Source organism: Bombus affinis, chromosome 11, assembly GCF_024516045.1.
Source record: "Bombus affinis isolate iyBomAffi1 chromosome 11, iyBomAffi1.2, whole genome shotgun sequence".
In the NCBI taxonomy this organism is placed as follows: Eukaryota; Metazoa; Arthropoda; class Insecta; order Hymenoptera; family Apidae; genus Bombus; species Bombus affinis.
Genome location: NC_066354.1, coordinates 7,360,023 through 7,383,743, shown reverse-complemented (window position 1 = coordinate 7,383,743; position 23,721 = coordinate 7,360,023). Strand labels below are relative to the sequence as shown.

Sequence of the window (23,721 nt, the reverse complement as noted above, 5' to 3'; positions counted from 1 at the left end):
TATGTATATATATGTATATATATGTGGCTAAAAATTTATAATCTATCGTATTCAAAAAACATTTTATGACATATATGATGAATAATTGCAAAATTCAATAATGGCGGAATTTTTAAATTTACTTTATTTTGTAATCGGATAATTTTTATGATTATATTAACGAATAAAAGTTACATATTTTTAATAGTTATTTGTGTTTTGTAATTTTTGAGTTATTTATTCGTAGGTATATATTTTGTTGTTTTCAATGATACATATAATAAGTATGAAAAACTAATAGTAACAGTATTCAAATTTTGGTTGAGCTAGAAAATTGCATCTTTATAATCGGAACATCCTAAAAGAATTTTGCTAGATATTGATTAATTTTGAATACTTTTATAATGAAATACAAAGTATACTCGAACATATAAAAATTGTGATCAATCGTATTCATGAATATCAGTACAAATGAAAATTCACCAATGACAACGCCTTTAAGGTGTTCTACACATGCATCGAATCGTCCCACGCATCGCGCGTGGTTTCAGAAGGAAGTTGAGTTCTTTCCGCGCATCTTACGCGTTTTCCTGAAGGAAAATGGCTACCAGCTGTCATTTAATCGAAAAGTGTAACTTCTAAAGTGACAGAATTCTGTGAAAAATCGTTTAACGTGCATAAGATCGTCTGGCGCGATGCAATTACATAACGTTGAAATCATTTAGTTGAACGACGCCACTTTTCATCTACATGCGGAACCCGTGAAACCTCCTACAGTGCCATGAAATTTTATTCCACTTTACTGTTTACAGTTTTTATTTTTTGCAAAACGTATCAGGACTAACAAGTCAACGCTACTTCCACGCTTTTTAAATAATTTCATCACTTCAGTAGTCATTTTAGGATCGATACTGACAATTTAACTGTGTTACATATTAAAGACTACAAATTTTTGACCTGACTCATTATTTTTGGAGCTCGTTAATTGCAAATACGGTAAACCATTGTTTAAGAATATTAAATATGGAAATTACAATATGTAATGTAATTTATATTCTATGAGTTTTATGCAGATACTAATTTTTGTGATTATACACTTATGTTAAAGTTGTCAATATTTTTTTTTACATTTGGACAATACTGCTGTCTTATTTTAGAAAAGCAGCATGGGTTCGAGCCAACAGTTTTCTCTTAGGTGGAATAATTACTTAAAACATATTACTTGTGCTTTTGATACACTGAGAACAGAAGAGGATCTCGTTGATGTAACTTTAAGCTGCGAAGGAAAAAGAATAAGAGCACATAAAATGCTATTATCTGCATGTAGTACATATTTTAGAGATTTATTTAAGGTAAAGTAAAATTAGGAATTTAATAATTTATTACTGTTAACATATATTTTATAAATGATACTTATTCTATTTTAGGAAAATCCATGTCAGCATCCTGTTATAATATTTCGTAATGTAAAATTTGATGATTTGGCTGCATTGGTTGATTTTATGTATCAGGGTGAAGTAAATGTGGTTCAGGAACAATTAGCCAGTTTTTTAACAACTGCTGAACTGCTTGCTGTTCAGGGCCTTACCGATGGTACAGGAAAAGATAATGATAGTTTAGTAGAGGTATGTTTTTCAAAATTCTTAAAAATATGATTAGATATTTTCTGCTTAAATTAAAATAATACATTTGTATCACATTAAACTGTATTTCAGGATGACATAGAAATTCCTAATGAACCTGAAATTCAACTTCAAAATGCTTCTAGCAAAACAGCAGCAGATAAGAGAAATAAGTCACCTTCATCTCCAATGCCTTATCATGCTGTTGACTTACAACCTGATGCTCCACCAAGCAAAAGACGAAAATGTAGAGAAAATGCAAATACAAATGTGGATAAAACTATAAGTAATGCTTTATCTTCAAAAGATTCTGAAAATAAAACTTCAGAAAATCAATCAACGACTGGTTCGGATCCTGTTGAAATAATACCACTAATGCCAAATTTAAAGTTGGAAATGCCTGAATATTTAGTACAAGATGGAAGTAGCTGTAGTTATGAAGAACAAAGTTTGGGAGACAGTTCGCTAAATAAGATTGGTATAGAAGATACATCATCTAATACTCCTGATCATGATCAGAAACCTGATATCACTCAGACATTTTATTCGAGCAATCAGTCTACTTCAGATAGCTTGGATCTCAAACATCAAACAACTGATGTTGGTAAGATTTTTATTATTTTATTTTATCTTTAAAGTATAGAGGGATATGTTGCATAATCTTGTTTGTTAACTAGGGCACTTGCTTTCGAAACCTAGTACTTCTGGAGAAAGATTAACACAAGAAGCAGTGCAGGGTAAGTGTTTCCCTAATCAGTATTTACTTTACCTTACTATGACACACGATATAATGTTGTGCCATATCTTTTAATTTTTTAAAATAAATGTTAACAATTACCAGAACTGTATTAAGAAGTTATTTTCAATAAAACGTACATAACAAAATAGAATCTGTAATTCCTAGTATTTTACAGGTACAACAATTTGAATCAAATATGATGATATTTGATATTTATATCGAAGATTTAATTAAGAGAAATGGCACTGCAAACTAACTTTAAGTTTTGTACCCATATATTGCTGATGCTAATGATTCCTAATTAATTTTAAAATGATATTTAATTATCGATAGATAGTGCATTTTATGTTTATAAACGCGAAAAAAATAATTTTCGTTTCACCAAACTATGGTTATCCTACAATATATGTATCATTAATATATTATATAGAATTATTTGAATATGGGTACAAAATGGTTTTTATGCGTATTTTTACATATAACTTCTATTTATTTTAAATTATTCGGAATTTGATGAATTATGCAGACTATATACATAGAAGAAAGGGGATTAATTTTATTATATACTTAATTTGAAAGAAAGTTGCGTGAACTTCTTATGACGTAAAGTGTAAAAGTTTAATAGAATGTAGATACAGTTTTCTATTATCGTTACACATGAAAAATTTGTTGACAAAACACTGATAAAGTTAAAGCCATTAATAGTGGTTGTAGCAACCACTTATCAATTATCAAATTATCAATTCGAGATGAATAGGTTTTAGACAAAAAATTCCAGTTATAAATTCGATTTTATGAAAAAAAGCAAGAAATTAAAAATTTTATGAAAAAGTTTATTCGCATTAAAAATATTATAATTTATCGAATATCAGATTTTTTAGATCTTACGTTTAAAATAGTTTTTAACTTTTTTGTTTGTAAATTTATCATTTCAATAAAAACATCAGGATCGGGTTAACTAAAACGATCGTGTAGTAAAATATCGATGCAAATATCTTGGAATCATAAAAAAAAAAATGCATTTTCTATTGTGAAAAAATGTTACTTTATTTCCGTTAATCATTTAACTGTACTATAATATAAAATATGCATGGTTTTTGGATGTAAATGTATGGCATAGGCACTCGGGTGTAGGTTGAACTGTAGATATTAGTAAGCATTGCCAAGTGCTGTATGTGTGCCGACAATCATCAACATTCCCTTAATAACTCGTATAAAGCCACTACTGCGTTCCTTCCGAGCACTAACTGTAAGCATATTTCTGTGTATACACTAAAATATCTTTCAACGCTGGTATGAGGTAATTTCTTTGAATCCGCAGAACTGTACGCAGGACACGCACGCACGTGTGTGGTGCAAATACATACATATCTCACATGTTGATTTCACTTGCATGCAAAGTTAATCTTAAATTCATTAATTTCATCGTTGTCTCTATCGTTCACGTAGATATGATATATAAAAGTATGGATGAAAATTCAGAGAAAGAAAAAGACAAAAGATTATTACACGGTTCTGTGTATATTCCAATGCTATGAATTCGACGCATCGATTGAAATTCAGATTTGTAAATGAAATACTTATTTCGTTTACCTTTATCTATGATTTTCGTATGATTTGTGAAATTTAATTCTATTGCTATTTAAGATTAACTTGCAAGCTTGTATATTCATCCTTCTTTTTTTTTTTTTTTTACAATAAAACTTCGTAGCCTTGTAAAAGAACTAATTTGAAGTAAGTAGCAATGGTGGTGGTGCTGGCGATAATGGCATGTAAATGATCCTTTTCTGTATCCGAACATCTTGTTATATACTCATTTCTTCTTTTTATATAATGTACCGTAAATTCCAAAAACTCAATGTGGGTGCGTGGGTATCCGATATTCAGGTCGAATCGATGAGCCTTTGAAACACGATAGGAATGGGAGCATTATGTTTATTTCACTGAACGTTCAATTATTTTGTCAATAAACTTTCATTTCTCATGTAGAAACGTCAAAGTCAATTGTTACAGCGCGATTATTTTCAGACATGATATAATTCGAATTGTTCCGCAAAGAATTTTTTAACGCGACCCGATCCGAAATACATTTGACCTGTTCAAAAGTCAATTTCGGCAGGTAGGTAAGCAAAGCTTCTTTGTGTTTATCGTTTGATCGTTAAAACAGGAGCATGAATTATTCGAACAAACGCGAATTTAATGTTTACCGATAGTTATACCTTTGCGTGCGGAAACAGGCCCGGAAACAGGGTTTCTAGAAGAATTTTTGTATTGAAAATTCCGTTCGGAAACTGTAAACCGAAAAAGGAATAGGATCGTGTATACAATTCATGTAACAATATTTCAGGCGTGAAATAATCATGTAAATAACGATATAGACGATACAGGAGGATGTTTGTATGTTATTATTAATGCGCGGAAGGGCGATCGAACTGATGCTCTATATTAGAATTACGAGTGTTGTGTGTGTGTGCGTGGATTACTCTCCTTTGCTCGCGCTGTACGCGCTAAACTTTTTTATAACTGAGCGTGAAGCGATGTTAAATTGTAATCGTGTGCCGACCTTATTGCTCTCCAGCAAATTGGCGATAACATACTGAATCGAAGAATTATTTATCAAGACGATGAAGCGTCGGTCGATCGATCTTCAAACTTACAGTCGATTACCCAAGCGCAACACAATCGTTTATCGGAATTTTAATATATTGTTCTGTATATAAAAACGACCAGGCAGGCTTCAACTTGATACTTTCAAATCTTTAACGACGTTGTCGTTTTACGTTCATGCAAATAAGAAATCTTGGAGCGCAGAGAGTAAACGTACACATGCCCGAACAGGGAGTACGATTTCCGAACGATGATCAGCAGAGGCACGTAACGAAGTTAAAAATGACAAAATAAAATAAAAGATATATTAAAAGAAATACATGTGAACGAACGGCTTTTTTGATGATCAAAGACAAAAAGAGAAAGATGATTGACGAAGCACTTGATTTTCGAATGGTTGAAGGAGCAGCATTCGCGATATACGTACTATATACGTATGTAAAATGTATCAAACGCACGTATGATACGTGATAGTTTCCAGACTGCGTTGCAAACGCAGGGAAAAAGAGGAGGGGAAGTAGGGAGGGGTGGTAGCAAGGAGAAAAAATTAAAAATGTAACGATTTTATTATCGAGGCGGGAAGCAATGAGAGAAATTCGATCGAGGAGTTCGAGAAGAGAAACACAAAACGAGAAGGAAAGACCGGTGATCGACAGATTCGGCTAGCACCTGGCAATGTTACATTTCCATCTAAATACACGCATACACGTACGAAAAATATATCATTGGTATTGGTATCGCTGATACTCTAGACTGGCTTTCACGGCTACGGGATTGGTTGGTGCTGGGATTGGTCGTTAAAGAAATTTGTTTACTAATGGTTGCCTGCATGTGCACATATACTTAAGAATTGACTAACCGAAGTGTTTGGCCAATGTGTTTTCTTCAGGAGGGATTACGTACGTATCTGGTCAGCCGCATAGCCTCAGCAAAGCAAACGGTCACGGAAAAGTATGTGTACACTGCAAGCAGCGCGGAATGGTCACATCACGTGGAAAACTCAGGCAGACGCGCTTCAAATGTTGGCCCTGCAATGCCTGTTTGTGCCGCTGGCCATGTTTCGTCGATTTTCACAAAATGCGCGCCATCCCGCACATCCCGCCCCCATAGCACCAACTCGCCCCCTCCGACTACCCTGAGTTAATATCGTTACTCGACTAATCACACACCCCTTGTGCTTTTCGACTTTCTCTGTATGTTACATCTACGACAAGGGAAAACGACGTGAATCGATAGTGAGAAACAACAAGGGAATAAACAGAAGAAGAGAAAAAGAGGAGAGAAAGAGGGAGAGAGAGGAAGAGAGAGAGAGAGAGAGAGAGAGAGAAAGCGAGAGAGGGTGAGAGGGAAAGGGAGAGGGAGAAAATGAGCATTAGAACGGGAACAACATTCTTTGTTGGTTTCTTTTCTCTTTTCTTTTTTCCTCTTTGGTCGATACCGAAAATGTTATATTTCGGCCAAGTTGTACGCATGTGTATTTATTAGCAAACGTATGATATTTTTTTTTTTTACTCTTTTTCCTTCTGTTTTTGATGCGATCGCGAATAATTTTATTATCCTGCTTTCGTACGTTTACTCTCCACGTTAGTTTTCAACCTGTAATCTCTTTCGTGCCTTGTGATTGTCGGTTTTATTCCGCAAAATTATTGGGTGCGAAGCGCATTTCGCGTGTTCTCGATGTGGACGCGTGGTCGTTCTGCACGCAACCTTCTCGCCGAAACAGCTAGGAAATGCATAATACGTTTAGGTGATAGTGTTGCGTTTTCATTTTTGTTATTTTAATATAATGTACGCGCGCGCGCGTGTACGATTCAATCTATTCAACAATGAGAATACTTTAATCGTTTATTTTCTGGTCTTTCGACACAGAGGCTACTTCGTGAAAGAAGTAACAATGAACGTTCTCGTTCGAAACCTATCATACTCCGAACACGATCTTGCTTCGTTGCAAGTATTGTCCACCTGCCAACTATTTTTTACAATGTAACAACAATTTAGTGCTTATTTATAATTCATGTTAGTCGTAAATTATCAGTTAACTGACCGGTTATTATCCAAACAATGGATATTCCTTCAAACCGTTTGTATTTTATATTTAGTAACTTGACCGCGCTCGATGGCTTGATTGTTTCATATGCTCACACTAGCATAATAGAAGAAACGTTATTTAATTTAATTTTGACTCTATATTTACATAAGACTGCGACGAGTAAATTCGTTATCGATTTATATGATAATGCTCTACGGCTCTTTGTCGATGGTACTTAGATACAAATACTTGGTCACCTTCGTCGGAGTACCAATGTCAATTTCGTCCTTTATTTTCTTTTTTCTTTTTTTCCTTTTACGAGGTACGCATATGTGGTGATATTTTATGCATGTATTGTTCTGTCATTTTTACCATCATTTTTATTTGTATCTTGGTACATTTCACGAAACATTCACATTGTAAGTCGAACGTCATTATATTTAATGATTTCGTTTCAATAATCACGGTCCAATTATATTCAACTTATAGATATGTGAAAAGTAAGCAGCTTACTCATTACGCGATAAGTCGTCTAGTTGGTGAAAATAACTTGTTTAATCATACAGTTACATATACGTGGAATATCTGTGTCACGCGGTTACTATTATCGAGTCAGGAGTAACCATTTCGTTGGTACAAACTACGAAAGAAAAAGGCGTTTTATAAAAATCCTACGTTCATTATCGTTATCATTGTCATAACGTTCCGAAGATCTCGTATAATTAAGTTTGTTAATGGCTAAATAGTGTCGAATGAATGCTTTTTGTATTTGTATGTATCTGATGGATTTAATCATAAGGCGAATAACGATATAGTGTGCTTCCTAGTACGAGCACTTATAGACTGACATTCATCGTTGCACACATCGCTCATAGTATGAAGAAATGGTTTATTTAATCTTCCCGCTAGCATAGATTTTTAGAATCAAATTTGTCGATTTATACGGTTCACAAAGAGTCCGAATTCGCAAGTATAAAATGCCGTCCAATTAATTTCCTTTAAATACTCGTGTTATGTAAGGCGTTGGGTCGATAAAAAGCGCAACGTGAAACGTTGTAAAAGATTCGGTTCGAATGAACAACTTTAGAAGAAAGTTGTGAAACACATGCGAACTTTCTAATAAAAAGAATCGAAGCGATATTGTAATTGAAGACAGCTTATCCTCCTTAAAACCCACGTCACGCGAACGATCCTTTGAAATGCTAAGTAAACGCGCAGACGAAGATTGAGGAAGGAAAGGAAAATGAAATGAATTTCACGTTCCTTGATAAATGGAGTTATTACAACATTAGAAGTATATTATATGTATATCGTGTGGTTGGTAGTTTCGGTGTATTTCAATAGCCTGGGGCCTTGTCGGGCTTGTATCTCCTTTCGGTGGTGTCATATGCTCTCTGTCTCTCTATATGGTCTAATTAGATTTAATCTAATCAGCTTAAGCTTTCAATGCACATCGTGTGAACGACCGTGCCCGAAATCGCGAAGGAAAGTAAACGATCCATCGTCTTGAATATATCGTCGCGAATACTAAGAAAAAGTTCGTGGATCGTTGAAATTTCAAATGATCTGTGCATTCGCATCCATATCAGTGTTCGTGTTCGTGTTCGTGTTCGTGTTCGTGTTCGCGTTCGCGTTCGCGGTTACAGAGACGATAGGAAAGGAAAGATTTTTCGGTGTTTTCGTAAGAATTAAACCGCGTAACGACCGCGTAAGAAGCAGAGGTGAAAGGTACTGAACGGTATCGTGTCTCTTGTCGAGAACGCGATATCTAAGTTTGCATACGGCACATAGTGTGTTCTAGTTAATATAGAGGTGATCTTGTGTGTTTGTGTTTATTTGTAGAACGAGCAGGAGATACCGCAGGGGGCGGGGGTGGTAGCGCCGGTCCTGCAACCGCGGACCTCGTCTCGGACGATGACTACGGTCAGTCCACGGATACAGAATTATTGTTTCGCTGTAGAATTTGTTGGAAAGGTTTCAAGCATCCGATGTCGTTGACACTGCACAAGGACTTGCATACAGGGCAAACCAGGTGCCCGATTTGTCAGCGCATCTTCAGTCGAAGTTACGACATGAAGGCTCATTTGCTGCGCATCCACAAGTGCACGTTCAGTGTCGACGCTAAATTGAACTTTCGAAAGTGATCGCATAGTACTGCCTCGTGAGGAGACATTTATTTTTTATCGTTTTTATATTTTACTTTCGGATAGAAAGAACCGGCTGAACGATCGATATCGTCGTGGTATTGTTGATCGGTGACCATCGCGTGTCTCTGGAACAAATAAAACGTTTCTAACGCGATTGTTTTTAATGTGATTTATTATTTTTTTTATATATATACATGTATATATGTATGCATATATATATATATGGTTCTTTTCTGACTCAACAGTATCATATCGATTCTAAGCTGTTCTAATCTCCGGAATATTTTTTTCGTACTCTTATGCGTACCTCTTCTATTTATCGTTCGCATTAAATCTTGATATATTTAAACCTTTGAACAGACACGAGAGATTTCGGCAAGAATCGATTGGTTTATTGTCAATCGTTTTCTGTATTCGTGTTAAATAGACTGATGTCAGTAGACTCGAACAAAGTGCCATCAACGACAGATGACGCGAGAAAACGTAAAGTTCCTCAGAGAGAAAACGTATTTAGAAAATAAGCGATTCAAAGAATTAATTAATACTTTTTACTCGTGTCGCTATAAAGTAAGATTCGATCGATCTTAGTTTTTGTTTCCTATACTTTGTTTTATTTCGTAAACGATTATTTACTTGTTCGAAATACGAGAGAAATGCGACTGTTGTTGGTGCGATGCGCTATACCTATTCGTTTAATTTTTACAATTTAATACATCGTATCTATTTATAGCTGAAAGTTTTACGTTATTACAGGATGTTTGTATACGATTTACTAAAACAGTCTCGAAAGATATATTTCATATTTGAATCACTGTTAGAAAGTTGTAATAAAACTTTCCAAAAACTACATCCTTTGTTTCACTCGTTCAAAGATCATAAAGATAATTAATTAACGAAAGGACAACGTTGAAATCGATTGTTTAACATTCGGTTATTCGTATTACCGTAGCTATCGATACAGAAACGTTAACATTTTCAAGCTTCTTGTTGTTCCGGTACTCGAGAAAATCTTCTCTTTTCTCTTTAGCAACAGACGCTTTGTTAAACATGCTTGTGGGAATTTTTCAACTTACAGTGGCTATACAGCAGATATACTTTCGTGAGGCGAGTCACGCTCGAGAAGACGATGGTTATTTGCGATACGTGCCCTAAATCCTCTGCGAACACTCGCTTGCCTGTCTTTTAGCCGTCCGTTACGACGTATCCCCTTCGCGATCTTACTCCCTTGCTCCTATTTCTTTTCTTCCTTTTCGCGAGGCAAAAGTCACGATCGCTATTTTCAAGATATTCGGCGCGTCAAAATTCAACCAAGTTACTTCCATGATAGATTGACATTAGAAAAATAATACAGAGCAAGGGCAAGCAATGAACGAAACCGCAGAAAACATTAAAATCCCGTTTTCAAGATTCGAAACATGCAAAACAGTGAAATTTTATCACATAAGTACGAAGCTGTCTGTGTGTATGGGAACAATTTGGATTGTGTGCGCAGAATCTACGCACGATACAACGCCCATTGGGAATCATCATGAGCATCGACACGAGCTTCAGCAGCAGCAGTTGCAACAACAGGAGCAACGACCACAACAACAGCAACAGACCAGCCTCGGCTACGAGCGGATCAGACGTAGGCATAAGCCTCTTCATGATCGAAGTGGTCGTTGGGTATGCGACGTTTGCGGTCGTACTTATAATCGTGGTGATTCTTTGGCGCATCATCGTAGTATACATAGGGGTGACACAATTTGTCCGATCTGTCAGGCTGTTTTCGCTCGGAAGTATACGATGCGCTGTCACATGTTAAATGTTCATGGTATTAATGTTAAATAACACGAAACTTCACGCAACTAGAAATACTTATGACATTTATAACAGTTGGATAACAAACTGTAAGAATTGTAAGGCTGGTTTTATATTATCATAGGCTGTGAATTTCACGTTTAATCTGGTACTTTGAATTCCACGCGAGGAAATACCGAAATCCATCCACTACTGTTTCGATATCAATCATTTGCATTCACTTCCTCTCTTTCGGCTCTTACTTTCAATTCGCTTCCATATTTATTACACATATCACGATAGTTGGCAACGACCAAGCGTAAAACTGTGTTATCACGTATGTGCATGGAATACCCATTACTCCGTAAACAGTAATACGTATCCTGCACAGTATGGCTTACGCCATGATCGCTGAATTTGTACATATCGTGTACATAATAATTGTGTAATCTATATACAAATTATGAAAATCCTCTGGTTATAATTTTATTACTTTATCGTTGAACAATTTTTCATGAACGCCCGATTGATTTTTTATACTTGTTATCTTTGTTCGAAACATACCAGAGATACCTTAATTAATCGATACTAGAGATAGAGAGAGGGAAACAAAAAATCGGCACGTTGCCTTTCATGCTCCTGAGTTCGATTCTTTTCCGAATATACAAATCATCTCTTTGGAAATACGGAATATAAGATGGTAGATTTCTCTGTTTCTTACTAAGGAATTCTTATCATAGTTATAAATTTTGAACAAATTATTATGTAAAGATAAGTCATTGCATTGTAGCTTGTAAATATTATAGAAGAATGTGTTTGGCGCAAAGAATTACCATACACCGTTATCGCTTTTTGTTTTGTACGTACATGCGTGGTCTGAAAAATAAAAGTGTCGTATAAGATGTATCGTTTTTTGTTTTTTTTTCTTTTGTTCTTTCATATTTTTTTTCTTTTCCTTTCTTTCCGTTGACAAGCGCTTGCGTTAACCGCGTCCACGAAAATGTAACCAATGACGACTCGTGATTATCGCCCGATATTCACAATATTATCATGAACCTAGTATCACAAATAGACGTATGTTCATCAAAAGGAATACATGATTGTCGGTTCACTGCACACAGCAGGCGTTTAACGAAAATTCACAGAAAGATCTAATTTCTTGTGTATCATATATAAGGTAAATGTGTGATCACCGTAATTACAAGATGCTTGTTTTGTGATTTTCAATTGCATTTCTAACTGCAACTGATCGATATACCTTGAAATAGGACTTCTGATATTCTTCTGCATGAATATTGAACATTTTTTGTACGTATATACATTGTTTGGTTGTCGTTCAAACGTTGTATTCACAATTCACAGTAGCATGATTGCTCCAAAAGTTTAAAGTTGCGTGTTTACCACCTCGTGGTTGCTCTTCCTTGTACAACTCATCGTGTGTGCTGCCTTTTCTTATCGTTCGTCTCCTCGAGCCGTTGATGCATAGATCGAGTGAATTGCAAGTAGGATAACAGAAAAGTAATTATAATTGAATAAGATAAAAAGGAAAAAGAGAGAGAGAGAGAGAGAGAGAGTGAGAAAGGAGGAGGTAGGGAGGGAGAAAGAGAGAAGGAAAGTGGAAAAAAAAGAATAAAGGAAGGAAGGAAGCAAGGAAGAAAGGAAGGAAAGAAGGGAAGGTACAGGAAATGAACGAATTAGAGAAAACAGCGAAAAATCGCGTGCGATCGATATTTTCTAATGCTTATCGATGAGAATAGTATTGGTTGTGTAGAAGATCGTTCGCGCTTTAGCGACGATACGCAAAAAGATGAGAGAGCACGAGATTAAAGACCGATAGACGTAATAATCGTGAGTGTCAGATTGCACGCACAACGTGGGCGTACGTACTACCATGAACGTTTATATCTGATTTAGATTCTCGTACGGTGGTCATCGAACAGCCGTCGCATTCGTGCAAACTCTGCGGTAAAACATTTTGGAATCGGGACTCGATGTACAAACACATGAACATGCACAAAGGAACGACTCAATGTCCGGTATGTCATAAAGTGCTGAGCCGCACGACGCACATGAAGCGACATTTAAAAAATCGGCACGGTTGGCTGGGCGTCGGGACGACCGCCGCCGCCGCTGCAACTGCAGTCGCAAACGCCGCAGCAGCCGCCGCCGCAGCAGCCGCAGCCGCTGTTGGGTCTGCAACCCCAACTGGAACCGGAACCGCGTCCACCAACACCGTTCCCGGTGTTCCCATAGTCTCCACAGTTAGCGGCGCTTCAGCGGCGACCGATGTTACGACCACCCTGCCGACGCCCATTTCCGTCTCCTCCACCGCGATTGCCCATCAAAACGTCGGAAGCCCCACCGCTGGCCTCGAATCTAATGCTACTTATACTACTATACGCATTAGAGAAAGCAGCGTCGAAAGAATCACATCTAGTCCTATTCCTTAGTGTGAACATATCCTGCCGAATCCACTCACCCGTCGACGGAAAAGAGGATAAACGCGCGCGCGATTCTTCCACTCTTTCTGTTCCCTTCTCCTTTGAACCTATATCACACCTATTATCGTTATCGTGTTTTTTCTTGACTCGTACACGTATAAACTATTCGAGTCGATATAGCACGCGTCAACTCTTCTACGAACATGTGCTTTCGATTATAATTTCTCTTTAGATTCTAACACGTAGGTATATTTATTTATATTTGCTTATATGATCCGATTTGTCGATCGAATCGTTCAAAAATGATTCGCGATCGAAAGATCGGAATATTTTTGCGTGAAAATTATTCCTGCTAAACGAGTAAGTAACGTATCGTAGCCACAAGCTAAGCATACCAAAAAGCTATTACGTTTTTACCTATAGCAGATTAGCATTCCGGTGTTGTTTGATTCATCGAGAAACGGGACATCAGGAGCGCCCTATTTTTCAAATTTAACACGGAAATTCGCTAGAAATGTATATATCATGAGATGTCACTCTAGTCGTCGACGGGAAGCCTATGTTAAAGACACCTGTCTTACATTTTACGTTATACCCTAGTCATTTGTACACATGCGTGTGTGTACGTCCATTTATGTACATCCATATATGCATATGAAAAAGGAGGAGGAGGAGGTGGAGAGGGAAGGAGTAGAAGGCGAAGACGGAGGAAAAGAAAACGACGAAGATGAAGAAGAAGAAGAAGAAGAAAGAGAAGATATCGCGTGCGTAATGACGAGGAAACCCTGTATTAACGTTTTTTATAACCAAAGACATGCAGTAGAACAGAAAGAAAAAGGCAAATTATTTTATCTAGTCAAATGAGTTCGGTACTTAATAGCGTGTAAGGAGGAATGTGCATCTTTCTTTGTACGATCGGCCGTGAATATGCAAATTTCGCAGAATCCTGAACGATAGATCGATTATGAGACTGAACGAAAACGTGCGATCGTTTTCGAAGCTTCGATGTCTTTTCAGTTAAGTTTTTCCGCCTCGACGAAAGTTTCAGGATCGGCCGTTAGAAGCTTCTATCTTTATTTTCAATCATCTCGATGGATCTTGATGGTTTTCTTGTTCGCGAAACATCGCGTATGATCGCAAACCTTCCTCGAGGCAAGGAACGATTCGTACTCATGATGTTGCAACGTGTAAAATGTATTCGATCGTTGATTGGAAGTACAATTGAGTACTAGAGAAACGTGCCATTTTCGTTGCTCTTTCTTTTTCAAGTGGAGCAAACAAAAGCTTTATTTGTGTTTAGCGACCAAGCTGTTCTTCATTGACAGTAATTGGCATTATGTTGCTCATTTATTTGTCTGGGAGAATCCGTATGTTACTCCCGGACCAAAATTTCGCCATAATATATACGTTTATGATATTAAACATACTCATTACGTCGTACTATTTTAATTATAAGCACAGAGGCTTGCCGAATTCATATACGTGCACATATTCGCCTATCTACGAAAAATAGATAGAACTTTGTTTTCGTTTATACATTTATGACGATATGAATATAAGAGTTAATTATCTTTACTTTATGTTATTTTTTGTTAATTTTATTATATTATGCTTATTGTTTGCTTGTTTCTTTTTCTTTTTAGTTTTAATTTGGTTTCGTTTTTCTATGTTAGAGTTTTATTTTAATCCAAAGAGTCGTAATATAGAAAGAAGCTTGGCTTCTGTTACGCGAGTTAATTCGATTCGAGTCGTTTACTTCTGTACGATTATAAAGAGGCTATTATTCGATTATATATACAGACAACATGCGATATGATCTCCTGTTCGCTGTATGCCAAAGTTCTTCAACACGTTGTAAATCGAGCATAGCGTTAAATCTATATTTTGCGGAACTTGATTGTGACGTGACTAAGTACAAATCGAAGCTAGTTGACAAATGTTAAAAAGGGAACAATTTAGCGCAATTGTCGTAAATTAATCACAACGTTGACTACGCCGCTGATTTTCGATGCTTGTACGATTCTGTTCTATTTAATTTCTATACCAAGATATTTATGAAGAAACACTATCTCTATCAACAGAAATGCGAACATCACAGTGGTAGTCAACGGGTGGGTCAACAGTTTAGTAACAGTTTAGTTCTTTTATTATGCGAAGAAGCAAATTTTCTTTATGCAAATTAATGATGCTTAAGTTATAATTTGCGATCGCATGCGTTTTATAGTTCTATATATACATATATATATATATATATATATATATATATATATATATATATATATATAGAAATATATATATATATAGTATATAATATATATGTATTTCGTGCTTATTATATTTTACTTCGCACAATTTGCACGTATACGTTTTATTGTGTAATTTCGAGTCGTCTTTTTTCAAAATTTACGATATTTTATTAGAGGAACAAATCAACGTTTGATGAGATATATTCCTTTCTAAGTTACTTCTATCCCCCCCCTCCGTGTTTTATTTATACTAATTTACTTTACAAATTAAAGAAAAGAAGCAGGAAATATATTGAAATGTACATGCGTTTACTTATACTTGTGTATGGATAGACGTCTACGTTCAATTTAAAGGAAACGAATGTGCACATTCCTCGGAAACCACAATACAAATAAGTACAAGATTGCCAATTATTACTTTAGAAAAATTGATATTTCTTTCTTTAGTTATTTATAAAAATAAGAAGTATCTATATATATATATATAAAAATATATAAATATACAAATACAAATATATAAATATAAATATATTAAAAAATATATATACAAATATTATAATATATCATTACACGATCTTATGTTTGGCTTATGCAAGTTAACAATGTAAGTAAAAAAAAGAAAAAAAAAAGAAAAAGAAAAAAAGAAATATGTGTGAATAAAGTTTCAAAATGTGAATGCTGCAGAGTTCTTTTTTCAAACATAATCGAAGGTTTCAAATTTCGATGTTGTTACGTTCTTATTAAACTTGTTACTTTAATACGAATCGATCTAGATGAGTAAGTATATAACGAGTTGTTACACTTTATACAATGCGTGTTGCACAAACGATAGATACAAGCTTCGCATTTTTTTATTATTCGAACATTATTTTATTGTACAATAAATTTTTGCGATAGAACCAATGTCTGCAAAACATAAAACGCTCGACGAGTCAACATTATCAAGATCACCTATTGTGTTAACTAACGAGCTGAAGGTGACAGAATACGTTGCGTATGTTCAGCGATGTCTATTTATAAACGTAGTCTATGTAGGTATCAAGTACTGATATTCGTAAATGAATACGGAAAACTATCTAATTAATATCGATTAATGATTCTGTTTTGAACACGGTATAATTGAATTATTACTTTTGGCGGTTGTCACTGTACCATGTTAAATTGTGCTTTAACGTTTTCACGCTTCTCACAGTTACTACGTTTCCTTTTTTTCGTTTCTCAATTTTGACACACCAATACGACTTTATTAATATACTGCATATAATATTAGTGGCAATACGTTGATACATAAAGATCGCGGAATCACATCGAGTCGCATCGATGTAAGTTATTATTAGATAGAATGAAATGAAAAATATTTGTAGAACGAAGTAATGATTCGAAAGGGATCCTTGGTTGATATTGCAACTCGCAGAGCCGCATAAACCGGATAAAGCGATCGGTTTTCGTATTTACTGTGCGTATCGTGTTGTCGTATCGACGCGACGATGACGCGACCACGACCGATACGTACGAGTCGGCTCTGAGAACAAACGCGAATCAACGGAGGATTCGATATATGGTGATTTATCATTTCCGATTGGAAAGGCGGTACATCCAGCACAGGTAGAACAATGATCTAGTCTGTGTTACGTGTTACTGTCCCCTCAATTTGTTTATGAAATGTAATTGCCTAGAAAGCAATGAGGAATCGGCGGGTCACGTGGCTGTTAATGTGTTGCAGGGGGGGTGGGACGCAATCGGAAGCATGTTGGCGATACAACTGGTCAAGTGGTGATGCAGGGTCCAGGGCGTTTTTCGTGCAGACTCTGCGGAAGCGTTTACAAGCACCTTGCTTCGCTGACCCAGCACCTTGAAGTGCATCGCAACCAGACTACCTGCATCCTATGTCACACCACTCTCAGTCGTAGAACCGACCTGCGACGTCACATGCGTCTGAAACATAACATGCAATGGCAAAAAACGATCCAGAAGCAGCGCAGCTCGAAAAACGAATTGGACTCGTAAATTTTTTCGAACGCGTCGAGAAATATTGCTTCTCGCTCCGCCCTGGTCCCCCTATGTTTTTCTTCTTGTCTGTTCGCGTCAAGTAGGAACATCTTTCGATCAATTCCCTCGGTAATTTCTCCCTTTTCTGTTTCTTCTCTTTTGTTTTTAGCTTCAGCCGCTATTTTTCCTTTCCTTTGTCCGTCAGTCGCCGTTCATCGTCAATGTGTCAACGCTTTTCTCTTTACTCCGAGAAGTAACCCGCTTTTACTGAACCATCCTTTAAAATAACCCGATGTTTCGCCATGTATTTTGTCATTCGTACACATTGAAGTGAACCATTTGGTTAGCGTGTTCTCTCTATGTACAGTATTAAAATCGGACAGGGGCAAGAATTGTAGAATCTTACGTTGCTTGCATAGTTCTTGGAATATTTTAACGTTCGCGTAACGTTTTATGATATTAACCGTTGCCGTTAATTTTCGCGTGAAACAGAAAGTTTGAGGACAGTAACATGGGACTTAATTAATTTGTATTTATCATTCTCTAATCCCGATCTCATTCTTTCGAAACCTCTGCTACGGTATCTAAAAGCTGGACTGATACGAGGTTTTTTTTTTTTACTGCAGAAAGCTAGGAGTACACGTTTTCTTCTTCGGGAAATAAATATCCACGGACTTCTTAATTCTCTGATTTCCGCAAGCTGATACATAATACTTACCCCTTTGCTATACTGGTAATATGCGTTTTCGACTTTCAGAGAAGCGAACAGTCACATGGCGCGTATGCTTTTATATTACTTTCGTTTCTAATCGCTATGCTTTTAGTGTAAAGCGATAAGAAATCGAAAGATTTAATCGCAATGTGTAACGTTATTAACGTGTCTCCGCTCTATAAAAATTCTAGTCAATACTGTACAGTACTTTAAGCCATTGTTAATACGTTTCTTTCTCTTATCGTATCTTCGCTTACACGATACAAACTTTTAAGTCGACAATGTTCCATACGGATCTCTGTTACGCGCCCGATTATTAACACGTTAGCGTTAAAAACCCTCGATAACAATTGTGTTCGCAGTGAAACACTGCGAAATCGATGATAATACGGTTTCTTCGATAAGCGATGATTATCGACAGTGTGCAGACGAACTTGAAGTTGTGTACATTAGTCGACAGGCGATAGAATGTATGAAATACAAGATATCCATATCATCAATAGAAGAATTACGATATTTCGATGCGAGTAACAGGATGGTCGAGTCAAATGCGTTGCATTAGCGTGCAAGTAATGGCGTTCTTCGAGACTTTTAGATGCGTATTACTACAACTAAATGTTGCGACTCAGTAGAAGCTATACTTGTGAGCTGCCAACCGTTTTCTACCCGTAATGTACTCGAATCAGATGAAACATGCGGTACTCGTCGTAAAAATCGTTTTAAATAACAACCTCGATATTGATATTACACTGACTCTGTTTACACGTCTGTTATTCGCGTGCTCGAGTTTTCTTTTTCGATAAGGATGAACTAAGCTACTTTGAAGGATCGCATAGACAGTGCCTTACACACAATTATCTAGTTTTACATTTTACATATTAACTTTCCAGATGTTTACCACAGTTGAACGCGTATAAGAGAATATAAGAGAACTGAAAGTTTTATTCTTTTCGTCTGTGGCTTCGTGTAAACATTGTCTCTGTATAGAATTGAACGAAACGATTCGTTCACCGATAATCCATATGACGAGAATGTAATTTTCGATCGTTTGATACGGTTCGGATTGTGTCTCTTAACTCGTTCTTTCTTATTCGTTGTTTTCTTTCGCGATTTATGAAGTCGAGAAGTGTCGCGTTACCATTCAAAAGTTCCAAACTTTACCGCTTAAGTGTCGTGCGTGTCGCTTTTTTATAAATTAGTTTTATCGATAATGCTAATTAACTTAAGTTATTTGATTATTCTACGCTATAAGCCTTACGGAAATTCTACTTAATCGCCGTGAGTAGATCATATCTAACGAAATTCTTAGAAATAAATAAAATTAAATAAAGGGTAATTACTCGATAATATTTTAGAACGATATGTTCAAGCTTGAATATAGTGAAACTATTGTACGTTAGATTTGTAATGCGACACAGTAAATCTTAATTAAAAAATAATGAACGTAAAGCGTCATAAATGCTCAGTCATTTCGATTACGTGTATCTGAATGGGAATTATAAGATGTGCTTCTTACTTTATCCTCGAATTGATTGATTCGCGAGATACAGGCATTCCGTTTCAACTATCGATACAAAATTATACGTAAAGAGAGATCGATTTGTCCGATGAAAGACATTGTTTATGCACGATGAAGCACTTAATCGTAGAGTTACGCGTAGTTTTAAACATAGATGTTCGCTGTTGAGAATCGCACCAAGTTTCAAGGTAAAGTCGAAGTTTTCGAGATATCTCGTAAACGATCGATCAGAATTTATGCCATTAACTAAATATTAAATGAAACATGTACTTGATTGCAATGCGTTTTTCTTTTAGATATTAAGTAAGATGTTAGAGTGACAGCGTGAATTTATACGATGTATATCGCACGATAGTTAACGTGTTAACGATAGTTTACTAAATTGGTTTCACAACCAGCAATTGTCTTATCGTCACATCGATTAAATGATATTTAAGCAGCTGTCGTATTTTAAAGCACACGCGCGAAAAAGAACTAAATGCATTTATCAGAACGATGTGTTTGCAGTAACGAATTTCATTTAACAGGTTATGGGTAGCTTTCGCGAAAGGAACGATACACATAGATATCATGTTTAAGTGGAAACTTTATTTCATAAACCCATGGTTAACCATATATCGCGAACGCGGAACGCACCACGTACCTAGACGAACAAATGCAAACTATCTATAGATAACATGGTCAAGTAATAATTGCGCCGGTAGTAGCAAGCTTTTCATTTCGATTTAAAAACGTGTTACGTATATGTATTAATTGTGAGCTTGTGAGTTAAAAGTGACATAACAGTATGCTTTAAAATGTTATTACAGCAATGTAAATAAATCAATTTACAATGGAAGTTCCAGTGTTGATATCTTTCAGGAAAGTGATATGCATATATCAAATAGAAATTACGATGGAGGCAAAAATTTGCGAACAAACGTAGGTTCGATGCATTTCTCTTACGTACTAGATACATATTATGTATTTGATGCGTTCTAATAACATTCAACTCGATTTATGGTATTTATTTACAAGGAATTAAAGATATAAATGTGAACATAACAATTATCTTCTTTTAAATGTATTCTTAATTACGGTTCTGTTCTGCTTGTGGTGTGTGAACATACTCTTTCCTTTTGCTGCCTTTTCTTTTCTTTTTCTATTTTTTTTTTCTTTTTTTTTTAATATAGTAGGAAAGTGGATATTTTGCAGTTTTACAGACAATATGCATTGTGGTAAAAACCGACCAGTATACCGCGAAAAATATATGTTCCTGGGATTCTTGGAAATATCTCCGACAGCCGCACAACTAAAAATTCTTGATCAAATTTTGAGAATTTTTACATTTGATACTTAGTTAAGGATCTCAGGTTATCCTTGCGATATCCATTATTTTACTCTATATACTAGTTCATATAATAATAAGTAGACTTGTGAGATTCGAAATATCATTCGTTACGCGTATAGAAAACAAGTTCGTTAAAATCATTTATGTTACTATTTGACAATCGCGAAGTACTTCTGAAAGAATTAAAATTCGTCTCGAAATATTTATTGCGATATAATGTTATTGCAGCGTTAGTTATAGGAAGATATAAATTTATAGAGGCACACACAAGGATACCGGAATGGAGTTTGCATTCGCCAGGGTGGTTCTGTAATAAATGCGGTGTAACATTTACAACGCAGCCCGCTCTTCTACGGCATATTACATCGAGACACGAGGAGTCGCAGAGTTCTACCGCGTACTGCAACATTTGCCAACGATTTTTCAAAACAAAGTGGAGTCTGGCAACTCATAACAGCAAATATCATAGAAACTAATATCGATATGATACGAGCTCGAATTTTCGAACGAAATTTATTCAAATTCGGATCGGGTCTCGCTTCAATGGGGACTTCACAAACTTAGGAAAATTAGATTCATACTACAAATATTGTACGCGGATATTTTTCATAATAGATATAATTGAAAGATGATTACGATATTGGTTATGCAAGTATTAGGTTTCTATAACTAAATTACTTTTATTAATATTTATTTCAATTCTAAATGTAACCGTTCAATCAAAGAGAGATACAAAGACGATTACAAGTCCTTGCAAACACAGCGCAGCGAATGTAACATTAGAAAGCATCCTATTATATTTGTGGCTGATCTTATACAATCTGTAATATTCACACACACACACTCGCACATACATTCCAGAACAAGGAATGTCGTAATTATAAACCCCCTCTCAATGCGAGTACCAAATGCAGTACTGATCCACCTTGAACTTTATAATCTTGCGCCGTTTTTTCGTCATTCCTAAAAGACAACAAAAATTTTTACATTCACGATACATTCACAGTCGTTAAATAATGAAAAACGTACACACACACACATACACGCAGCTATGAGTATTAATTAATACAGTTCTGATTTTAATGTAAATATAAGATATATTTGACAAGGGAAAATAAGAAGAAATGATGTTAAAATATCATAATTGATGGAACAGGAACCAGAAAACCAGGACAACTATACGACTCAGATTCAGTAAGGACTGTAGAAAGTCACTTTCCAGAGTATGTTCCATCAACACCGAAGAAGATGAATGCTACAAGAAGATGTAAAGTTTGCGCATCTAAGGGAATGCGGAAGGAATCTCGTTACTATTGCTCTTATTGTAATGTAGGGCTATGTGTTACACCATGCTTTAAGCAGTTTCATACTAAAAGCAATATCGAATGAAACATTAAAACATAATTTTCTCTTTAGCAAATTATCTTGTACAGTTGTGTATATTATTTCTATATTCAATTATGATACCTACATTTGCTTTCCAGAAAATATCAATCGCTGTTGTTGAGGCGGTATCCCTTCCTTTTCTTCCACTCTCTCCTTGATCCTTTCTACTTTATCTGTAGGTTCTATATCTATTTCAATCTATGAGAATAATGATACCTGTGATTGCTCTTAAACTTAAATACTATCTATCTATTAATCATACATATTAACAATATGTGGAAGTAATAGTAAATAACAATGGAGGAAGAATATATCCGTTATTTGAAACAAACTCTAATTTGTGATAATACATTATTATTAATTACATCAAGTGTCAAATTTTCTAGTTTTAACTGACAACACGATTTTATTAGAACGATGATTTTACTGCTATAACTGTTCTTTTTTCTAAGTATATATATAGATAAACTTTGTTACATATTAAATCGCCGAATTGTATTTAAAATACATAAGATTATTTTGCGGTTACTTGCCTCCTTTCCGGTAAGAGTCTGAAACAAGGTTAGAATATATTTTCAGAACTTGTTATAAATGTCGTAGGTCCATCTCCGCCGGTCAATGTTCTTACCTTCACTTTGATCAACATTGTTTATGTTTTAAAAGACAATTTAATAAATAATCACTTTATGGTTACAAATTAAAAGCTATTGACATAAAGATGCACGTATGCGGTTTTCTGAACTTTGAATAAAATGTTCTACCTTCACCATATCTAGTGAGAAGTCTCTATACCTCCATCTAACGGTAATTCGGAAACGTATATATCGATAGCAGAAATGAGCAGGGAGATTGTCAATGAGCATGGAAGAAATTCAGCCAAAAGTCCTCTCCACGAATTACCGCCTCTAGCGATCAAATAACCGAACTATACGCTCCTTTGCTTTTGAAGGGTGAAACGAGCATATATAAGGGCGGGGAAATGCGAGTTCGTACCGGGCCGTACGGAGTTGATTAAAAGCAGTTGCTTAGTGGCAATTCGAAAATGAGCACCAAAACGCTGCGCCATACCACATGCACGTCTAAGTTTTCGATCGTTATTTTCGTATGAGTGTTGTAACTCCATTAATCCTGCGACGAAATCAAATCACCGTAAAATGACTTAACTACATAAATTATTATACAGAAAATTACGAACT

General features: G+C 35.7%; 2 protein-coding genes across 8 annotated transcripts; one reads left to right on the top strand and one right to left on the bottom strand.

The window, feature by feature from the left end:
• Nucleotides 1-448: 448 nt before the first annotated feature.
• On the top strand, nucleotides 449-22,559 carry LOC126921914 (broad-complex core protein isoforms 1/2/3/4/5-like). 7 transcript variants are annotated; one of them, XM_050733955.1, is made up of 6 exons: nucleotides 449-975; nucleotides 1,137-1,331; nucleotides 1,407-1,604; nucleotides 1,695-2,205; nucleotides 2,279-2,338; nucleotides 12,817-14,838. In XM_050733955.1, the coding sequence occupies exons 2-6, from the start codon at nucleotides 1,146-1,148 to the stop codon at nucleotides 13,350-13,352; spliced, it is 1,491 nt and encodes a 496-aa protein (XP_050589912.1). In that variant the 5' UTR covers nucleotides 449-975; nucleotides 1,137-1,145; the 3' UTR covers nucleotides 13,353-14,838. The 7 variants fall into 7 exon arrangements, with proteins under 7 accessions (XP_050589912.1, XP_050589913.1, XP_050589914.1 ...); XM_050733956.1 differs by lacking the exon at nucleotides 12,817-14,838 and adding an exon at nucleotides 10,616-11,808 and having other exon boundaries at nucleotides 450-975; XM_050733957.1 differs by lacking the exon at nucleotides 12,817-14,838 and adding an exon at nucleotides 8,819-9,970 and having other exon boundaries at nucleotides 451-975.
• LOC126921942 (NEDD8) lies at nucleotides 20,378-23,611 on the bottom strand. Its single transcript, XM_050734028.1, has 4 exons — nucleotides 23,154-23,611; nucleotides 23,059-23,076; nucleotides 22,611-22,723; nucleotides 20,378-22,102 (listed from the first exon to the last, which is right to left on the bottom strand). The coding sequence occupies exons 1-4, from the start codon at nucleotides 23,169-23,171 to the stop codon at nucleotides 22,018-22,020; spliced, it is 234 nt and encodes a 77-aa protein (XP_050589985.1). The 5' UTR covers nucleotides 23,172-23,611; the 3' UTR covers nucleotides 20,378-22,017.
• Between the last annotated feature and the right edge of the window lie 110 nt (nucleotides 23,612-23,721).

Excerpts from the sequence above, each read along its gene's own strand:
- LOC126921942 (XM_050734028.1), bottom strand. Across the intron at positions 22,103-22,610 it reads ATATTTTCTGGAAAGCAAAT|GAATGACGAAAAAACGGCGC; the intron begins GTAGGTATCATA and ends GTTGTCTTTTAG.
- LOC126921914 (XM_050733955.1), top strand. The coding sequence starts at position 1,146 with ATGGGTTCGAGCCAACAGTTTTCTCTTAGGTGGAATAATTACTTAAAA. Across the intron at positions 1,332-1,406 it reads ATTTTAGAGATTTATTTAAG|GAAAATCCATGTCAGCATCC; the intron begins GTAAAGTAAAAT and ends ATTCTATTTTAG. Across the intron at positions 1,605-1,694 it reads ATAATGATAGTTTAGTAGAG|GATGACATAGAAATTCCTAA; the intron begins GTATGTTTTTCA and ends ACTGTATTTCAG.